Source organism: Centroberyx gerrardi, chromosome 16 (genome assembly GCF_048128805.1).
Source record: "Centroberyx gerrardi isolate f3 chromosome 16, fCenGer3.hap1.cur.20231027, whole genome shotgun sequence".
Taxonomy (NCBI): Eukaryota; Metazoa; Chordata; class Actinopteri; order Beryciformes; family Berycidae; genus Centroberyx; species Centroberyx gerrardi.
The window spans coordinates 9,062,761-9,084,706 of NC_136012.1; the positions used below are offsets into that span (position 1 = coordinate 9,062,761).

A 21,946-nucleotide genomic window follows, 5' to 3' on the forward strand; every position below is an offset into this window, starting at 1 on the left:
TGTATCAAACAACATTGATTTCACAACATGTACACTCAAGTCTTATAGTTCCAGTTCAAGGGAATAAATCAAGCTAGTGGCATGAAAGTGTGGCACACTCACCAAGTCCATGTCTGTGTGTTGACATGGGGGGCATGGTGGACCACACTTTGTTGATTGGGTTGTAGCACTCCACCATATTGGACGTCTTCAGTCCATCCCTCCCTCCCACCACGTACAGCTTGTTGTCGATCACCGCCACACCAAACTGGAGCCGGCGTCCGTTCATGACTCCGACCTGGATCCAAGTGTTAGTCCGCAGGTCATACTTCTCTATGGTGGTAGAGCCTGAAAACAGAAAAGCAGCAAGTATTACATTCAATTCAACTAAACTTAATCTTTAAAAACTTGGCGTAGATGCATCCCCACCTCTGTTCACCTCTTCCAAACAGTATTCATGCCTTGCCATTGCACTTTGTTGCACATTCTTATTCCTTTCAGTCTGACTGATTGCCAAAACACGTCAGAGGGAGATAACTGTGGGTTCGTACCTTTGGTAGCATCCATCCCCCCTACAGCATAAAGAGCACCGACAGTGGACTTTCTAGGTTTGGTTCTTGGGCTCTGAAACATGGGACGTCGCTCGGGCAGAAGATGGTACTTCATGGCCTCCATCAGTAGCTTTTGGCATTCCAGATCGTCAGAGAACATCTTGTTGTTTTCCAGATCCGCCAGGAGCTAGAATTCAAGAAATCAGATAAATTGACTACATCATAAAAACAGGGGAATCGTGTTTAAAGTGTAAAGAAACTAATGGCTAGAAATGTGCTAAATGTTAACAGGGAAATGCATGCAAATCACCTTTGAGGTCTATTAGCGTAATTGGGCTCCAGGCTAAGATGACAATAAAAAAAACTGTTTGGCGCTTGTAGGTGCTTTATATAAGAACTGTTTGATTAAAGGTATGGGAACGGAGAACAGGGTGAACTGTAAATAACTTCAGGGAAACAGATAAACTCACACGTATGGGGAATGAATATACAGTATCTCGGTCTCATCCTGAAGCGTACATTTGTAGAAAAACAGCCCAGCCTTCTGTAATGGATATCTCTCTTGCTCAAAGGATTAATCCAACAACAGTTTCCCTGCCAATGGCGCCACTTACAATTAATAGCACATGCACTATCTACTTAGAGCGGAGGGAGTGCGTTTTAATCAAAGGGCTTTTTATAACACCCTTGTATACAGGCTGATTTGATCTTAACATGTGGTAAAAGCATATTTGATTCATTATGACATTCATCAAAAATGTCTTACTTCATATTCTTTATTGCAATGCGTAACACCTACATTTTCTCAAGACCACTTTTGGCCAGAGTAGTCATATTGTACAACAGTTTGATATATGGAGTATAACCAGCTTTTTTCTGGTCTTTTAGAGAATATCCACTTATCAGCCTTACTCTTGAAATATAAATATCTCCCCTCCCACCCTGTAGCTTGAAGCAACTGCTCGCTGAGAGTACATTTTTTGCATGTTTTTTTATTGAATATTTCACCACACATTACATATTCATGGGTGAAAGGTTCTGTTTGTATATTTTTATTGATGCTGTTCTATCCACGACGTCAGCGGCACCAAACTGCCCATCCTTTCAGTCTTTACAAACTCCAATATCACTTTTGACAAAAACAATGATTCATTGCTGCTGTTTAGTTGCCTCGCAGTAAAAACATTGCTCAAGCCAATGTATTATATAACTTGTTTATTTCGTCTCAATTTCCACATTTTGTCTCTTTTGTTCTTTTCATTGATAGAAAATCACTTTATCCGTTGTTTGCACATTTCGTAATGGATGCTCTCGATGATTGTTTGCTGCATTTATTCACAGTAGACCCTGTATAAAGTGAATTCTAAAATTGGTATGTGTATAATAAGTTTTGGAAAGTAATCCACCAGTGAATATAAAGCAACATTACTGTAAAAAGGGAGCTATTTGCATACTCTAGATCTGCCAGGAAATGGGTAATTTGTGTGCGATATTATTTAAATTAGGGTGCCACATAAAAGCGTGCTCCAGCTAAGAACTCTGACATTCATGAAACATGAGCTGCAGGGTTTAACAGAATAATGCAAACATAGGCAAAGCATTTATAGCTTCACAATACATATAAAACTCATGTGTAGCTGTCATATACTGACAGTCATTTCATTTTTCACTCCGAGTTAAAGAAAATGACTAAACTCTAATCAATAAGGACGTAAACGAAGCCAGTATTAGCCCTGCAGTAGTTCAATGGTGGAGCCATACTCCTCCCAGCTTCTCATTGGTCAACTAAAAGACTGAGGTTGTAACTTATACTGGGCAGCTCCCAGGTGAGGATGTGTGTAACTGCACACTGAATGTACAAATTATTGGGGACATCTTGATATTGAGCTGCAGCACCTTTTGCACAATCCACATCTCAACTGTCTCCAAGCTGAAAAATCCTTCTGCAACTCGTCTTTTTTCTACATCTCCTCCTTTGTGATTGGTATAGATTTAATACGGGAAATCAATAAGGGATAATGGCTTTTGCCTGGATCCACTTCAGTGTATTTCATGTGTCCCTAATGTTTTGGACATTCAGTGTGTAAATGTGAAGCCAGGCAATTCTGAGAAAGTGTATTAATGCTCAGCAAACCTTTCCCTGGACAGACTCGGTAAAGGTCAAAAATAGCATTTCATTAGTTTTTGCTGACAGTGAGGAGAGACAGGCGGCGATGTGACAGCCGAGCGTGAGCTGGGCTTCAAACTCGCACAGGCACGAGCACAGCGTATAAGCCTTATCATACTCCGTCCTCAGCCACTGCCGCAAACCCCCTTTATCGGCTCCCTCACCTGCGGAGGCAGTAGAGGCAGGCGGATGAAGGCGAGAAGCACCCCCAGGTCCTGCTGCCGATGCTGGACGTCGTACCTCACCCACATCATCAGAGCCTGGAAGATGGTCTCCTCGTCCGGCACGTTGATGTCATCGCTGGAGAGCAGCTTGACGATCTCAGCCGTGGGGAGGAGCAGGAACTCCTGGTTCTGAATGACCTCCAGGAAGTGTTCCTGGAGCCGAGAGGAGGCGATAATCATCAGTCATTAACGGAGGGGTACACAGAGTGTCTGCATAGCACCGTGTGCGTGCCTGTGTGTGTGTGTGTGGTTAGGTGTGTGTGTGCATGTATTTCTATTTCTATGGGGACCAAATGTCCTCACAAGGACAGATAGGTGATGAAAATCCTCCAAACTAAGTGAGGACATTTTATCGATCCTCACTTCTTTTAGGGGCCAGTTTAGGATTTAGAGTATTTAGGGTAAGATTAAGATTATCATAGGGTTTGGGTTTAGGTTTACAATTAGAGTTAGGATTAGGTTTAGGTTAGGGTATGGGTTAAGGTTAGGCATATAGTGTATAGGGTTTAGGTGAGGGTTGGGGGGGTGGGGGGTGGGGGGGGGTGTCATGTAGTGAAATATTGTTTGTTGACATTCGAAGGTATGAAAAACTTAATTGCCTCCTCAATAAGTCATATATTGACAATATCTTCAGTATCCACAAGATCTACTGTATAATTTTAGCTATAACATGACTACATTGAGTTATGTATTCAAGCTTTTGACATATTTTTTTGTGGCAGCCCAACATTTCACCAATGACGAATTGGGATGTCTTTAAGTTAGATAGCATTTGCTATCACTCAGCTTCTCAGAAATTCGACAGTGCTTTCATTTTACATAAATTCTCAAAGTTAGTGCATGTTTGGCACATTTCATATCTTTCATTTCATTTTCATACCAACCGCAGCATGCTATGGTGGGTTTCTCACAACAAGCTGATTTTAGCAGGGGGCCTATGCAGAAAGCGTCTTCAAACAGGGGCTCAGATCAGGGACTGGTTTGCCAGTTTCAATTTATATGGCTGTGTGGACTGACTACAGCAGATCAGAAGCCTTATTTCTGGAGGCTTTGTGCATTCAGGATCTGAAGTGCAATATTCCTGGAACATAATCAAGGCCAGGTTTCCCCATTTAACCACTACTCAGTACCCATACTGAAATAATCTCCCATTTCTCAACACACTAAATGAACAGATGCATTTGTCATCTGTTTCAAATTAGCTCATTAAATAATTACAGAATGATCCACAGTGAGTAACACAATCTAAAATCTGTACAGACTACAAATCCAATTCTGGCATAACAAGTCTAAAACATAAGTCTCTTCATCAGCCTTTAAAGCAGTTTTGCTCATGAATGTACATGACACAGTAAGCCTTTAACAGTATTGATGAGAAGTAGAAAGGTACACAACACACCAACATTAGCATCACACCCATGTAGTGTCCAGCTAAGAGTTTTTGCCGGAGCTGTTCTCTATGAAATGCCTTCCTAAAGATTGATCTTCCATTTACTGGCCACAAGCCCAGGCGATATTACAGCGCTGCGTGGCTGCCTCTTCAAGGACATTGTCTCTGGGCACTTCCATTAGGGACGGTGCTATATAAAACACCATTTATGCCTCTTTGTAATCTCCAACATTAAAACACATAAAAGACATGAAGAGACATCCTTGGCTGCGACAGTGCCACATAGTTTCCTCTCTGAATGCGGCAGCTGAGCGTTATTTATTGGTCCGCCAGAATAACTTTGACAAATCAGGCGCTCACTGTAGTGCGGGAGCGGTAACAATTAAGAAAAACAAGCAAGCTATTGATCATTAACATGTAACAAATTAGAGTGTCTTGGTCCGATCTATCATGAGAGCAGGTTTTAAGAGCTTAGCACAGACAGGCTTAATGAAATGAGGGACATCCATTGATCTGTTGTGGTTATTACTGAGGGAGATGTACCATCCAACTGTTTGACATCGCCATAGACCAATTATTTGTAATTACCATTCCAGGACTGCTGACAACAAAATTGAAAGTTCAAGCGCATTCGCTTCAGAACCATTTAAAAGCATGTGTTCTCAGATGCGGGCAAACTCATTGGTGAGTAAACTGCTTGGAAAACAAGATCAGCGGGAGAGGATACTAATTGATTTAACTACTGCAAAAGGGTAATTGTGTAATAACAGTGTATTTTGAGGAGGAGGAATACTGATGTTGCAAAACACCATGGCTGCATGATTACCTTGGAAGACTTTTCTTTTGCTGTGTAATTTACAGATGCTGGCAAAAAAACAGGCTGCGTTTTATCTCATTATTTTTTAAATGGGATTCATTTGAATTTGAATTCATCAGTCAGGATTTTTTTTCTTTTAATTAACAGCTAGTGTAGCCTTTATTCCACAATGCATGGGATATATTCTTTGTTGCTGGAAAGAAACACAGTCGTCCCCAAACAATAAAACGCTACATTTTAGACGACCCGGGTATAAAAAAGCAACACTTTCAGAAAGGAAAGGGATGTCAGAAGCGGATCTCGGTTGCCATGCTCAACCAGGAAAAACAAGCTTATCAAAACACGACTCGCTCCACTCAGAGCCCAGAGGATGGACTTCCAGGAAGCCCCGAGCTCTCTCTGCTCATTATTGAAGCCATTGAACAGGAAGTTGGCCCTCTTGTGCAGTTTGGTGATTAGATTAACCTCCTTGTCCTGGATGGGGCCTTTGTAAACAGGCTGAGCAGATGTCCTTCAGGAGATAACGGCTGTCTCGCGCTGTCACTTCTGCACGGCCAGCGAGACGTTATCTGGTAAATATGCGCACGGATCTCAATGCTATGCAAATGCCCTGCGCAGGAATATATATACGAATGGCATTTTCTCAAGTCTAGTGTTGCAATAATCAATGTGCTGCTATGCTGTATCTCGTAGTGACAGACACAGAACCAAATTCGATAAACTGAAAGCATGAAACCACTCAATTTCTATTCAAATGTGCACATCATCCATTTCTCTGCTGAAATTAGATGTTATAAATAAGCAAGACACCGACAGTTCGCTCCTCTACAGGTTATGACAGGTTATTTAAATTAACTGGCCTCAAAGCAGAGGACGGTCACGAATAATCCAATGTGTTGTCTATATCCAGCCGTGAAGCTTTGTTGTGTATGAAGATGCTTGGCTTACCTGCATATTGCTGTTTATATTATATTTAGACCAGATTCACAGAACAAATCAAATTTTTAATGACATTTGTAATGGATTTGATTTGATTTTTAATGAGATTTTCAATCTTCTTGTGTCTAAACAGATTAGAATCAGAGTCCATGTGGTTTATCCTGTGCTGCAAAAGGTTCATACTTCTATCTTAAAGGGCCAGTGCAATGAGAATTGCATTTCTCAATTTTATGGTATAATTTAACAAAGGACCAGTTAATGTAAAGTTACCCAAATTAATATAACTGTCAGCATTGTGGAAAAACTCTTCCTCTGGTTGTCAGCAGAATCAAACAGATTTACAATTCCAGTCTACTTCCTGGTGTAAATGATGTCACCTACACCCCGGTTTTGATAAGTCCTCTGATTGGTATGCATAGTTAATCAGATGTCTCATAGTCTGTCAGACTGTCAAACTAGCCAAAATCTCTACTAGCTCTAGCTTCTATTGTTGCTGGGTGCTGAAATTCCAACATTAGATACCTGTTCCCCAAAGATAGAAATATTGTCATGCAGTGGATGAGACAATCATAGAAGGTTAGGCTGTCACTCAGTCCTACAGGCTTTGTACCATCTAACCATCAAAAACTGAAAAAAATGATGCTCACTGTGTTAGAAATCAACATCAAACTTTTCCTGCCTGAGCTGAAATCATTGCACTGGATCTTTAAGTGCTCTGTGTAAATCCCATCATTACCTTGGACGATGTGGAACAGAGTTTATTTGATCCACTATACCTTTCATGTGAAATCAAATACAAATTTAATGAAATTGAATTATTAAATACAGTAGTTAATGTGATAGCTTTCATTACTGCAGCTGTCCTTATGTCAGGGTCACTTTGGGAACGCAATCCCTTACGGCAAATAAATAATTAAGCCGAGCCGGCCGTGTAAAAAGTGGTTTAGGTCTGATTCCCCTCCTACCATGGTGTAGTTGTGAGCCACGTTGAGCAGATCCACGCAGCCCTGGGCATCCGCAAAGGAGCGTATTCCCAGACAGTTGGAGGGATGGAGCTGTTTCATCAGGAAGTTACAGCAGACCTGGATGACTTGTGAAAGCTGGAGGAGGCAAGCTGCCGCCAATAAACTCTCAATGGTCTCCTCTTTCAGCTCAAGGACACCTGCAATGTCAGGAGAAGCAAAACACGTTTTGTGTGACAGCTGGATGTAGTCGCATCGACGCGCAGCAAAACAAACTGTAGGTTTTCTCAGGATTTTAATGTTTTACACTATTTTACACTATCACTATTGTTAAAGTGGATATTCTCGGTGAACCACACGGTGGGGGATTTATCAGAGAAGAATTCAGCACAAGCCCTTAAGTCCTTAATGCAATCATGTAGAAAGTCAAAGAAATATTACGGAATAACCGAGTTGCAGATTACAGTAGTCAGTGGATGTGACGGATGAGATAGTATTGTGCAAAAATACTCAATTGACTATGCCGTAAAAGAGGCAGTATCATCTTGATGTTATCCCCGCTGCCTCGGCCCGGTGATAAATTGCTTTATTGATCCGTTTTAATCACGCTTGCACATCGGAAGTCTTATAACTACTTACAGGAGCCAGTGAATGGCTTTATGAGCACTCACCGGTGTAGGCAAAATGAACCAGGGATCTGAGCGCCTCAGGATCCACTCCCTCCATCTTGATCTCCTCCTGTTTCGCCTCCCTCACATCGTTGGTGAACATAGCAGCGAAGTAGTCCGACACTGCGCTCAGGACCAGTCTGCATCCAAGAAAATGCAATGAATTAATGCTTTTGTGCATTTACTCATACGATTGTGAGAGATTTTGTTTCATCTACTGTACATACTAACAACAATCCTGAGATTGTGTTTCATCCTCAAATGTAGTTTCGCTCCATAGGAAACAGCATATTGTGCCATGACTTGCAGTGTACTACATCACAGTGTATTCTCACTCTAATAATTTAATGTAGTCCTTTTTTCTAACAGTGATAAATAATGTTTGGGTGTTTTCACACCATGCTAGGCCACCATGAGAGCTTGGGTCCCCTTCATTCTGCATCCATCCAATTTGTCAAAGTGTATGATGAATGAAATTATGCCACAAACAACTACTTCATGTTTCTAATAGCTACAACAGTCAGAGTTCTAATTGTGTTTACGCATTTGTCTGGTTCACACAACACGTTGGTTAATTCATGAGGGCAAGGAGTGATCATGTGCTATTACAAGGAAATGAGTTTGCCCAGGGTGAAGTTTACACAAAACAGACTCTACTTGCCATTCTGACAAACAATATATTACCATAGTCAGGTAGCTTCTCATCATATTTGTTCAATTGCAATTTTTGTGTGTGGCAAAGAGTTCCAAACAATTCCTTTAATAATCCTATGTTGGCCTTTGTGGGACAATGCCAACAAGGTGAAGAAGCTAGTAATTGTTGTTTTGACCTATAGTGTAGGACAAACACCTACACACCATCACTGCTTTGCTTGGATGTGTCCTATGGGCAAACAAAGCCATGTTTAAACAAGCCGAGGAGGGTTGCACATTCCACCCCGCCAGGTCAAAGTCATTGATTCATTTTTGCCCACTGGTCTTGTTGAGCATTCTCTTTTTTTCTTTCATACGGCTCTATTGGGATTAACTACCAAGTTATGACACAGAAGCAAAAGCACCCAGCGAACACAATACATCTCAGCGTTCAGGGGAAGTAATGCGGTCTGTTCAATTCAGCCATTCAACCGAGGGGCGGATGCCCAAATATTGACATCTCGATGTACTGGATCACAGTGTTCTTCCATGTCTCAAACATAATGGGGAAATGAGAAAGGGCAGAGGTGTAATTAGATCAAAGCAGCGTATGCAGTTGCAAACCATGGCTGAACATGGCTTTTATGAGGGTGAAAATTCAACAGCATGTGTTTACTTGTCTCTCCTGTCAACTGTCACCCAAAATCACGAGTTTTGCTTTGCATTTCCACAATTTTTCCCTCAGACTGATACAACTCATTACGGCCTGTTAACTGCGGTGCAAACCAATGCCTGAAAGCCCGTATTGACATCTTAATGAAGCAAATCCAGATGAGCTTCCCTATCGCTTAACTAATGCAGATGCAGGTGTAATTAATGGAATCAAAGCGGACAGTAGCACAGACACCAACCTGTGAGCCGGTATCTTGTGATCCCCTGCTATCAAGAGGACATCGCACAGCTGCTTGTGCTGGAGGTAGGTCTCCATCTTACGGAAAGTCTGTTCTGCATGATTTGTGGCCTGGAAAAACTCATCGGAGCAGTTGGTGTTCATTCTGGAGTAGGTGCTCAGAGCCAACCTGTGGAAGAGAAGGAAGGGAGAGGGAAGGGAAGATATGTGACAAAATCAATGGACTAAAGCAGTGGACCCTGTCTGTCTGTCAGTTTTCATCTTGTTCTTCACTCGTTGTTTCGTGTCTGTTTTGCTGTTAGTTATTGTCAGATAAAAATGTTCCTCTCTTTGGAAGAACATTTGGAAGAAGACACTGTTTTTGATGGAGAGTGTGGCAGGTTTCTGCATTCTGAATATTTGTTCATTACCTTTGCTCCTGTTAGAACATAATATACATAATATTTCTTTTTCTAAATTAATAGCCCACAAGACTACAGAAGGTTTTGTTGTACTGCAGTGGCCTCTTCTTATTAACTTGGAACAGGTCTTATGCATGGGTAAGCAATAGTAAGCAAGCAGTGAGCAATAACTTCATTACTGGATGAAAACACACAGAAAAATAGCATGAGACATTGTAGGTGAAATTAACAGGGACATTTTCATTTAGGGCAACTCATTAATTAATTTCATCCAGCATTTCTTCTTCTTTTCATCCATTATAATAAGTAAGAAATTAAAAAAGGTAAGCTGTAGGCTGCATGATAAGCAACAAATTATTAGGGATACAATAGGGTTTATTTGGACACATGGCACTCCTGAATCCTCTATTCCCTAGAGTGCATCTGCATCCTTCTTGCCACTCTAAGCTGAAATTAAAACTGTTATGGACTAAACTCCATACATAAGTGGATAAATAAACACTGCAGTCCAATGGGACGAGCAGCACCACAATCTGGGCGACAGCTTTCCATACTGAATCTGCTTGTGTCTGTGTCTGTGTGTGTGCGCGCGCGCCTTTGTGTCTGTGCGTGTGTGTGTGTGTGTCTGTGTATCCGCGTGTGTGCATGTGTGTTTTCAAAAGACAGGGACTTTGCAAGCGAGCAAGCCTCTTCCTCGCAGCATTGTGGCACGGCTGAGTCCCTCTCCCCACAGGCTGCTAGATTACATGCTGTTTTACAGGCATCCAAGTAATCCCTCAGACTCATGGCAAAATAATGCAGGCCAGTCACTTTGGTGTCCTTCACAGAGCAAATCCACTCATTGACATTTAGGGTTGTTTGTTACACTACATAAACAGATCCAAGCTGTCTCTCCCAGGGAATTAACTGCCATCTCACGCCCCTTCTGCTGTGTAAAGATTCATAGTTGGCGAAGTTTTTCTTTTTTTAGAAAGGGAGTGTATGAGCAAAGCTGAAAAATGTCACCGCTATTTAAAGAATTGCTTTATGTTCTCAGTCATTACCACTCATATGCTGATATGAGAGCAGCATTAGCCGAGTATGTCATTTGTCAACACAAATGAACTGAAAAGTCTATAATGCATGGCGAGGCGATGCATTGGCACATGCTCCCAGATTGATATTGCACTTGCACACTGGTGCAGAATTCAAACCCTCAAATCGAAGGGGTGGTGGCTCTTATCGACGTCCCGATTAACGCACTATCATAAAGTTTTTAGCAGAGTGTGTGACTTTCTCTTCTTTGATTACCAAAAGCAACTACATTTCCCCATTGGGAATTGTTTATACAGCGCTCTGGTCACTGCAGTACCCTATAGTCTAGTCTTTATTGGGAGGCTTTATGCTAAATACAAGAGTAATTTATTGCCTTGTCACGATAATTCCCTACTGACTCTGAAGTCTTGGAGAGGAACACCAAACGAGACTGAATAAGCAATGGGGCCGTAAAACTGAGATGCATTGCCTTTGTATTGGCTCCAAGGCATGCTGTAAGGATTTTTCATGCCTACCAATCTCTCCGACACTAATTGCTTTGGTATCACATTCTAGGGAGCTGTAAATTTCTCTGAGGTGTTTATTTTCTTTTCAGCAGTGGGTTGGATCGTCAGAGGTATAGCCCAGCTTTATTGAGGCGCTAAAGCCCCAGAACACCTTACTCCAGAGAAAAGGCTGTTGGGACAATACTTTACATCCCATAGGCATTACCTCTAAGCAATTGAAAGAGAGTAACAGAGGCTAACGGGAGCCTATGGAGTTGTGTGCGTGGTCTATTATCTATTTCAAAGAGTGTCGATTCACATGCCTGGAACTGTGAGGAAGTAATTCAGTCAGCAATACCTAAATTTATACACATTGGATAGAATAGAATAGAATAGAATAGAATAGAACTTGAGCTCCTTGGGAAAGGAGGTAATTTACTGAAGGAGAACAAATGAGCAAACTAATTACTATAAGTTAATTTCCAATTCTATTTGAATATAACACAATAGAACAGAAGAGAGTAGAACAGAATAGAACAGAATATAATAGAATAGAACAGAACAGAGCAGTGCAGAACAGAGCAGAACAGAATAGAACAGAGAAGAATAGGACAGAGCAGAACAGAACACAACAGAATAGAACAGAGCAGAACAGAACAGAACAGAACAGAGCAGAACAGAACAGAACAGAACAGAGCAGAACAGAATAGAACAGAGAAGAATAGGACAGAGCAGAACAGAACAGAACAGAACACAACAGAATAGAACAGAGCAGAATAGAACAGAACAGAGCAGAGCAGAGCAGAACAGAACAGAACAGAACAGAACAGAACAGAGCAGAATAGAGCAGAGCAGAATAGAGCAGAGCAGAACAGACCGGGGTTTGTTTCCCATCCTCCTACACATCAGGTTCCCCTCAGTGAGCACATAACACATTGCATCTTGTCATCTCGTCTCCACACCTTTCCAAAGATATCACACCGCAACGTGACTAATTGGATCTGAGAAAATGCACCGCACGTTAAAAAACGTTGATATTCAGGTAGGCTAAATCAGTGGCGATGACGCTCTTTCCTAAAGCAAAGAGAAAGAAAAGCTACCAAATTACCAATAAAGACCCATTTGTTTTTTTTTTGTATGTTTTCTTCCTGTCCTCCAAATCAGTCCGCTGCACTCTCAGTCGACTGATTCATCTCTGCTCTGAAACTGCCCTGCTAGATGAGCGGTCCAGACGTTTCAAGATGTGCTTTTGTCAGCCCAGATTAGCCCCCGGCAGTAAAGGTCATGAGTCAGACGTGTTACTGAGAATCTAAGTCTTATTCCAACTAGCGTCAACTCCATCCCTCTACAAGGGGGAAAGCCGTGCCTGCCTGGGCCAAATGGGAAATAGCTCTTTCAAAATGGATTATAACAGCCTATTGTCCCTGAAGGCAGTTGAGTAGCTTGGGTTGGGTTGAGAATCCAACAACCCAGACAAAGCCCCGCGCAGCATATGCCAAGTCTATATATTCCATAAGATCCTGATGCCTCTGCGCTTTTACACCCAGTATTGCTGCGCATTCAGCTTTGTGTAGAGAGAGATATACGCTCACTGTAATCGCTTGATCCCAGCAGTGGGACAGACATGATAGCTCTGCACAGAAACATTTTTTTTTCCTTCTCTCCCCTCCACACTTTCCTCACTCGCCGAGGCTGACAACAGACATTCGTCTTCTGATGTCATTTGTTATGCCTGACACACCTGCTCAATATTGATAGCGATGGGCGAAATGTTGCCGTACACAGGAGCCGTTTCTTTTGATATTTGAATCCGACCAGCAAAGCGAATATCAAGTTGTGAAAATGGCCAGCGGGTCCTTTATGTTTCGGGAGTGCAGTGGAGGATTGCTACAGCTATTAACCCAAGTGAAATATTGCCTCCTTATACCTTCTTTCCCTCAGCTATTACCAAACCCCACACGTTGTGAAGAAGGAGTGCGGCTGTGAAGTCACGTCAGCATAATTCCTGCAACCGTCCCCGATAGATAATGCACAACATCTCGGGTGGGATATTGATTCCTATTTTGAATATTGAGCACGATGTCAAGAGGGGTTGAATCTTGGACAGCGCAAGTGAAAAATCATCAGTCAAAATATCTGTAAAATTAGTCATTTAATAATGGGATTCTGCATAGCTGACTTGCTGGGGTCAGCGGAGTCCTCTGTTTGACGCCACTGGGGAAGCGTGTGCTAGCAGATGAATATATTTCACAACAGAGCTGTGCACTTGTTCTGCTGCTACAGCGCAGCATATTAGCATTGGTAGCGTGTCGGAAAAGGGAGGTGGATGCCATTTGTAGTGGTGCATTTTAATTCCTCATTGAGATTTGCAGTCCTCGTTCATAGATTACCTGTGATTACACTGCTGAGCTCTGCATTCTGACGCTGAGGAATTTGGTGGAAAGTGTGTGTGTGTTTGTGTGTGTGTGTGTGTGTGTGTGTGTTGGTGGGGGGGCGTTCTATGTAAGTGAAAAATGTGCAGGTCTTAGCAGAAAGCTCCTTGCTGGTTTGCTGATGGCAGGTTAAGTCACACAGTATATGAGACTGTCAACATCGTTGGATTGTCCATAATTTACGATATGGGTTGGTAGACAGATTAACCCACATAATTATACTGCTGGGTCCTGGGTGGAATGTGTACTACTGTTTAATTGCTATAAATATTTAGATCCTATATGCATCTGAGTACAGCTGTTCCTGCCTGGTGGACTTATAGTATAAAGACTGCTACTGTACTTCTTCATGTGTAGTATGGTCGTTCTTTGCCTTTTTGGCACACAAACCCTAAAGACAGATGCCTGTTGTGACCCCATACACAAAGCATGGTGAATTGTGGCAACAATAAAATATATACAAAAAAGTATGTTTTTTTAACTAGGATTCATTACTGGGAGAACCTTCAAATATGAATTATTTGACAAAATCCAAAACATTTATCCCAAAGATTGTAAAGTGGTGTATGGTATATTTTCACCTTCACCTTCCCAAAATCTTATAATAACCCCTAACTAAAGATCCAGTTGCATAATATGTATAGTGAGATTGTGTATACGATGGCAAAAGCTATAGGTTATTATATAAAATACCTTGCTTCCAATGTAGTATGATTTAGTTAGATTTTTTTTTCTAGGCTATGATAGTAGATAGGCTAGTACATTTTCAGCTTGATCACAGTTGACCATGGCTGCACGATCCTCTTTCAATGCAAATTACTGATTGTGAGCGCCCGAGGACACTGCTGAACTAAGCCACGGCCCTCGTTAATAGTATGCATGTAAAATTCATGGAAAGCTGTGTCAGGGATTATTTTCTTTGAATCAGGTCCATTTGGGGAAAATGACTGATCCTCATTTGAAGAGCAATGAGAGAGTGTGTCCAGCACATTATGCCGCTATATCTCCTCTCACCACAGTTCAAAGCCTTTTCTGCAGAAGCACAAAGAGGGACTGATGAACACTCTGGCTTTATCTTCATCTTACACAGAAGACGGCCTTGTTGCATAGAGCATGTAAACAGATTTGTCAATGCTAAAAGAAAAAACACATTTAGAATCAATTATATATCATCACAAAATCTCCTTATCTATAAAGATGTCATCTTTCAGATTACAAAAGATAGATTTTGTTTGGTAATTTACTACATCTCTAAGAATGTCTGCATTGGAAGTGTCACACGCAGACTGAAACCCTATAAGCCTTGAGGTGTTATGAGGCATCCAACAAATATCTGAATTACTGCTGTTGACAGGGGAGAAGGTGGTGGTATTTCTTCTCCAAGGCAGCGGAGAGGGAATTGAGATATCATTCAAACCAGCAGCCCGCTGACTCAAGCCTCAGTTAGTGTTTATGTGGGAGAGGTCAGGGTTTCCATTCCATTCAGGTTGACTTCTGTCATATATCCTCTGCCAAAGATGGGGAGAGGTTATTTGGATGGGAGTCACGAGGATAGGACAAATATACAGTATATGGATATGTAGGTGTGTTAGGAGCAGGGGTGCGGAGCAAGTATTTTTACACAAGTATAGTGCTTTCAAAGTAAATATCCTCCTCACTCCACTACTTTCAATTTTACAACCCTGTAGTTATACTCGGTTAGCAATGGTTTAGAGTTTGATCAGTTCATAAATGAAATTCAGAGTAAACAGACAGCAAGTTTACCATCAAGGACCACAAGAGAAATCAGTCATTGACTTTGTGTGTTATCTTTGAGAATCTCGCCATGCATGCAGGTTTTTATGATGTGCTTCAAAATTGTATTAATACAAATAAATGTAAACTAAAGGCAAACACAACTGTTCCTTTATGCCTAATGCTTCCAAGAAACACACCCTACCAAAATGCTTTTATATTTGATCCTTAAGTGCATCTAATGTCAAACGTAAATACTTTCACTCAAGCAGAATTCTAAATGGATGGCATATTTCCATTAGAGTACTATTCCAGCAAGGTATTTTTCCTGAAGAAGTGCTTATTTTCAGCCCCACAGGTTTGGAAGAGCTGTTTTGATTGACTTTGCCATTTCAATTTGATTGACAACAATCTATCTTAAATATTGAAAACTGAGGAAAGAACTAAACCAATCAAATGATGTTGGAAACTGGATGGATTTATCCAAGACATTCTGTGCATGAAACAAATCACTCAACGGCTTGTAGCCCAAAATGACTGACACACATTTTTCAGGCTACAGAGAAAGAGCTAAAAATTGAGCATTTTTCACTCACAGCAGCAGTCGTTTCTAGATATAGCCTGAGTGATTGTGACAAATTATGTGTCAAGGATTTATGATGTGAGACGTAATAGGGCCACCCAGCTGGTGGAGTAAATGAATGTGCATATCTCAGTGACATCCACACATCTGCTTAGCCCACGATGAACACGCGAGCCATGATGTGTCACACAGACACTGGCCTAATTCACTGTTCAACTTAGCACATCTAGAGACAGATTTTTAGGATACTGCACGTGAGCATCGCCCCTATTCACAGCATCATTTCCAGCAACTACTTCTGCACATTTACCGAGCGACTGCATTTCCATTAAATACAAGCCTGATGGAAAAGCAGCTTGTAAAAATGTATTTCCCTGATTATTGCTCGTGTCAAACTGCATTATGCTACCATTCTTGCTACGCTTTACTGATTCAATAAATGCTGTACCACTGAATCATCAGAAAAAAACTAACTCCCTGATTCAATAATTATGTAAAACAGATGCTGACAGGGTGATCAATTTATTTGGGTGAAATGAGGAAGTGATGGAACAATCTGTCAATATACTTAATGATATATTGCCATTCAGAATAATACATGTGTACATTTTTACTAGTTTGGGCTGGGCAAACTTGGGAAGCAAAAAAAACCAAAGCCAATAAAAACATACAATTCTGCCATTACTTATTAGATGGATATTCTCACAATTGTGTTGGTGCAGCTAAGCCAAGGATACACTACATGATCCAACAGAGCAGAGCCACTTTAATATTTCAGCATCATTGTCAAAATATGATGGCTGCACTGTATTTTACATGGCCAGCATGAACTCAAGGTCCCCCAGAGAGCCGGAGAGTTACACATTTTTACTGTGAGGCACATCTTTTATGCATGCACTCTTCTCACACAGGGACCCCAAAACATGAACATCTGCCAATTATGCCAACACGAAGAGCAGAACGTGGAGCTGATTCCAAAACTGTATCTTAACTCGGAATAATTCATGTTCTGTTCGGGGCACCCACCCATCCACTGCCTGTGGCATTCATTTAATCCACATTGACACATTTTTGGCTGTAAGTGGAGGATATGTATTTAAAATTATGTATTTAATCGTAGCGGGGTCTTTCGGAAACAAAGGGACAGGTTCACTTTCATTTGCTCATTTCATCACCAGGTGCACGGAACAAAAGCGCCCAGGACTCAGCAAAACACAAGGACCAATCACCTTAGAATGTCACAGACTAGATAAAAGGAGACTCTGCCTTTTCATCTTTGATGCGCGGTGCTTTTAGTCTTCTGCCAGACAGCACACACACACACACACACACACACTCACAGACACACACAAACACACCCTTCTCTAGCAACACCTGTTTACTTCCTGGAACGAAGACGTAGGATCACATGGAAGACGGTGGGGGAAAAAAAAATAACCTGGAAAAGCAGGGGGTGGGATTTACGGCTGAATAAAACGTCTATGAAGCTGAGAGTTTGGCATCAGTAAAAAGATTTCTGTAGAAATTAAATTGTATTCCCTGCATCAGCCCATAGCTTTTTGCAATCGAGGTGGTGGCAGCGGTAGTGTAGATAATTCATGCGATTGCACTGCCTCCTCTCTTTATAGGGCCAGTGCGTGTGTTATGTGATGTAATGGCTCTTTCCCGCTACCCACTTTTAACTCTATGGACGAATGCATTAGTGCGCTGTGTAAAAACTGAATAATACTCGGAGGAATCTGGCAATGGCTTCCTGCGCATGTAATCTGCACCACAACACAGACAAGGGAGCAAAAAAAAAAAGCCTTGGCTTTCCATCCACTGAATAATTAAGAGGATGTTTTATTGGTTTGCCTCGCCTAACACGCTGTGGACACTGAGAGTGAACTGTCCCCAGGTGAGTCATGGTGGCAGCTGCCTAGCCCGAGTTAATTGGGAAATGTTAGCTGCACAGATAATCCTATCTTAATTAAAGGATCTACATGCAGAATGCCACTGGAAATACTGAATAAAGTTCAAATGCTGTAGGCATACACTTTATATAGTCTCAGAAATATTGAAAACTGATTATAGTTAATTCATCTGGTGTGTGCTAAGCATAATATATGAGGCAGGATTATAGATATTTTTCTCAAAACATTCCCACTTCTAATTCCAGAGGTGCAGACTTTCTCCATCAGATGGAGATTTTATGTTAGAGCCATACCTTCACTATGATGCATGTTATGAAAGGTGTGCTCCCCAATAGCATCCCTTAATCTGGCTTCTGCTAAATCAAGATGCACTGTGCACAGTGACTGCTTTGGCTCCATGCAACTAATGTGTCTCTTCGAGGTCGCTAACACCTCATAAGAGTCATACCTTTCTCTGGCTTCCACCTCTGCAGGATCCTCGGTGCTGCCCTTCACATTCTCTTGGCCGCTGTTGGCGTCCTCTTTCCGGGTGGCGCTGGGCGAGGAGCTGCTCTTCGGCGGCTCCTCGCTGACCTGAAGACCGTGGATGGTGTTTTGCTGCTGGTGCCATGATTGATGACCCGCTCTGACATAGACCGGCGTGGGCCCCGGCGTCGGTACCAGGATGCTGTGGACCGGGCTGTTGGTCTTCCGGAGCCCTCCTCCGACGCCCCTGTCCCGGGAGTGACTCTTCAGCCGGCCCTGGACGGGCGTCCCTCTGTGGTCCAAGCCGTCCTGCTGGATGTAGCCTCCCACCCCGCCGCCGCCGCCGCCCCCGCTGCCAGCCGAACCCTGGGACGAATGGCTGAACCAGCGCCAGCGGAGCCTGAGGATCTGCTTCACGTCAAATTCCTTCTTCCCCGACACGGACATCCTCCTTTGGGTTTGGAGACGAAGGCAGTGGAACGTTGAGTCCCCAAAAACATGGAGGAGAGCAGAGGAGAAGAGAAGAGCCTTGGTTTCAGTCCTCACTGACTACAATGTGCTTCTGCTCTTCCTTTATTGCCTCACTACTACCACCAGCACCACCACCACCCCCTCCTCCTCTTACTCCTCCGTTGTTCTTTTAGTGGAGGTGTAAGAGAGATGGAAAGCAGTCCTCTGCAGCTTTTGTTCCTGTGCCTGAGATTATTACCCTCCCTCCAACTCTCCCTCTCTGTCTTTCTCTCTCTCTCTCTCTTTCCCTCCTGTGCTGCTGCTGTTTCTGTTTGCTGCTGCTGCTGCTGCTGTGCCGCCGGAGCTGAGTTAATGCACATGCATGATCCACGCTCCCTCCCCTTCGCCTCCTCTGTCTCGCTCTCTCTCTCTCTCTCTCTCTGTCTCTGCTTGTTTCTCCTGTGCGCACACACACGCACACTCTGACAGATAGACACATATACTCTGGAAACGAAATGAGAAAATCTCCCAAGCCCTGCCCAGTCCCCTCTGCTGCTCTGTGTGTGTGTCTGTGTGTGTGTGTGTGTGTGTGTGCATGTGTGTGTGTGATACCAGGGCTGCCTGCTCTTGCTAAAAGGGGGAGGTGGGGTATCATGGAGCCAGCATGATGAGGTCACACCTTAGGCAAGTAAATCATTGCTGGCTGAAGGAGGGAAAGAGACAGACTGCTCACTACACTGCACTATCTGGGCTTTATTACTAGGAGCTTATCATATGAGAATGTGTGTGTGGACACACACGCACGCTCACGCATACACACAAATGCATAGGTACATTAATAACTCTCTTATGGATAGCCAAATACACACATGCATACACAAACTCACACTGTTATATATGCAAGCAATGCGAGCAAGCACTCTCTCTCTCTCTCTCTCTCTGACACACACACACACACACACACACACACACACACACACACACACACACATCTGTGCAGGCTGCTATTCTCACATCAAACAGAATCCCATGGGGGAATGTCTCAGTGTAGGTAGCCATGCAGAAAAAATATTCTCCCTCAGTCACTGTGTCTTGAAAACCCCCTGTGACTACAAGTGAAAAACTACATACTGATAAACCTTCAAGGTCAGTAAGCTGCCTCTTCCCCAGTCAGGACTTCAGAAAATACCGTCAGGCTTTTACATATAAAAATAGATTCAGTTTCTGCATACGCGTAACACTGCACCATAGGACCTAATTGAGATACCATGAAGCTACTTCAAAGCCAAGGGGACACTGGCAAAGCGTACAAGGTAATCTGAGGACATGCGATCAATGCTGACAGCATCACCGGCATATGAAAATAGTGGTATGCTGCATGCTGTAGGGTATTCTGTCAACAGTATTGGATCTGGGTGTTTTAAGTGCTTTATTATAAGTCAGTTGTCAAAGGAAACTGTACATGCCCACGGGGCAAGTGCAGTAATTGGATTTAGAAATGGATTGTGAACCAGGAGAGCTCGTGAAACGTACAGAACAGCACAACCCAACACAACAAGCACTATACTTTCATGACACTGGAGATCATTTGGTTGGGATTTATGCATTCCTGCATCTGAACTACCCAGTCACACTGTATTTTCAGGCTTCTGTTACCACTGTGATGCTACATTGACCTGATATATAACCTTGCAGTAAGTGTGAAATATTTTGATCCTGTGAAAATGCGACACTGTTTTTGTGCTCTTCGCTGACATTCAATTCCATTTAACTAGAATTTTTTTCCATGACTATGATGAGAGGAGAATGGGAATGAGAGGAGATGCACTCAAACTACTATTTCAGTAGTAGATTTCAATATTGTGCAGAGTCTCTCATCCGCCTCCACTGCCTCCTACTGTATATTTGGAGTGGACACTGACTGTTCCAATCGATGGTGTATCCATCATGCACCATGTCCCATCAGTCGACTGTTAATGAGACAAGAAATATTAAACGACCAGCTTCTGCTCCCACTAGTATCTGCCTGTACTAAGCCTGTAATGTATGCTATCTAGCTTATAGTTATTTGATGGGGCAATTTGACAGGGGTTAATATGCCTAACACAAGATGCTTTAACATGCTCCATTCACAGTCTACACTTTACATCCATTTATTGACTGTAAATAACTAAATTTTAAGCCAGGGCTGGAATGCACAATTCATTTTCTTTCCCTTCACCAATGCTTGAGCTTCATTAGCAACAAGCCTCGCTGAGCTCACAGATATCCATCCAGCTAACTAGACCTTCTATCTTAAATTGGCTGAGATTATCACCTTTATTTTAAGTTCTTACTAAAGAGACGAGGATGTTCCTATAATTACAATAATATCAAGAAATATGCATTATAAGATGTTCAGGTTAATGCATTATTTAAATCAAATCTATGGTAGAAACCACAGGGGGTTGGAGGATTGCATGAAGTGTATGGATCATCTTCCGTTTTTATCCACGTTTATGCTCATAAACCAATGAGACTGGATAAGCTTGAAACCCTTATTTTTACAGTCAAGAGGCACAAACACTGAATTATTAAAGAGGTCTTTCTCTGCATATAAAATAATCTATTTTTTACACTGTATTATGTTGTTTTTGGAGCCTGGGAAGACCAGTGTACAGCAACCAGTCTCTACTGGGGATTCGGATAATTGAAAGGGTTTGTTTGCTGTTGTCCCTTCAATGGATTTGGGTTTTCCAGTGTGTGATAGAGAGGCCATCTTGGTTTGCTGGTGGACCTTTGTGCCTCAGACCTTCATTTATGGAGAGAGATATATGATTTCTTCAGCCTGCTTCCAGTAAATGTTTTATGATGGAGCTGATGATCATCTATAAGCTTATAACTCAATGAACAATGCTCTGTGCTGGGAAACACTGTAATTGTTGTTTGGTGGTTACTGATAAAATCTGACATTTTCATTGGCTAAAAGCTGCCAGACATATATAATTGCTTGATCATAAGTTTGAGTAATATCTTGCATACATTTTTTATGAATTTATTTATTTATGGTGTACTAAGTGATGCTATAATAATATCACATTAAGTGCCTTAATAACATGCAATACATTATGTTTTTATGTACATAAAATCAGAGATACTAACCTCATTCTGCTGTTCCACAACTGGAACAGGGCGTTCATAATTAGTGACATAAAAATTTAAGTAATAT

The 21,946-nt window shown here is 42.1% G+C and overlaps 1 protein-coding gene across 3 annotated transcripts in view; it reads right to left on the minus strand.

Moving 5' to 3' along the window:
- Window positions 1-21,946, minus strand: part of klhl4 (kelch-like family member 4) — a 32,549-nt gene that overhangs the window by 8,177 nt on the left and 2,426 nt on the right. The window contains exons 1-7 of one of the 3 annotated variants that reach the window (XM_071916702.2): window positions 18,272-18,735; window positions 9,242-9,409; window positions 7,701-7,837; window positions 7,033-7,229; window positions 2,862-3,074; window positions 531-717; window positions 103-327 (exon numbers count right to left, since the gene is read on the minus strand). In XM_071916702.2, the coding sequence (XP_071772803.1) occupies window positions 103-327; window positions 531-717; window positions 2,862-3,074; window positions 7,033-7,229; window positions 7,701-7,837; window positions 9,242-9,409; window positions 18,272-18,735 (1,591 nt within the window). Of the gene's footprint in view, window positions 1-102; window positions 372-445; window positions 718-2,861; window positions 3,075-7,032; window positions 7,230-7,700; window positions 7,838-9,241; window positions 9,410-18,271; window positions 18,736-21,946 lie in introns of those variants that run through there. The other 2 variants (XM_071916711.2, XM_078289058.1) reach the window with 2 other exon arrangements.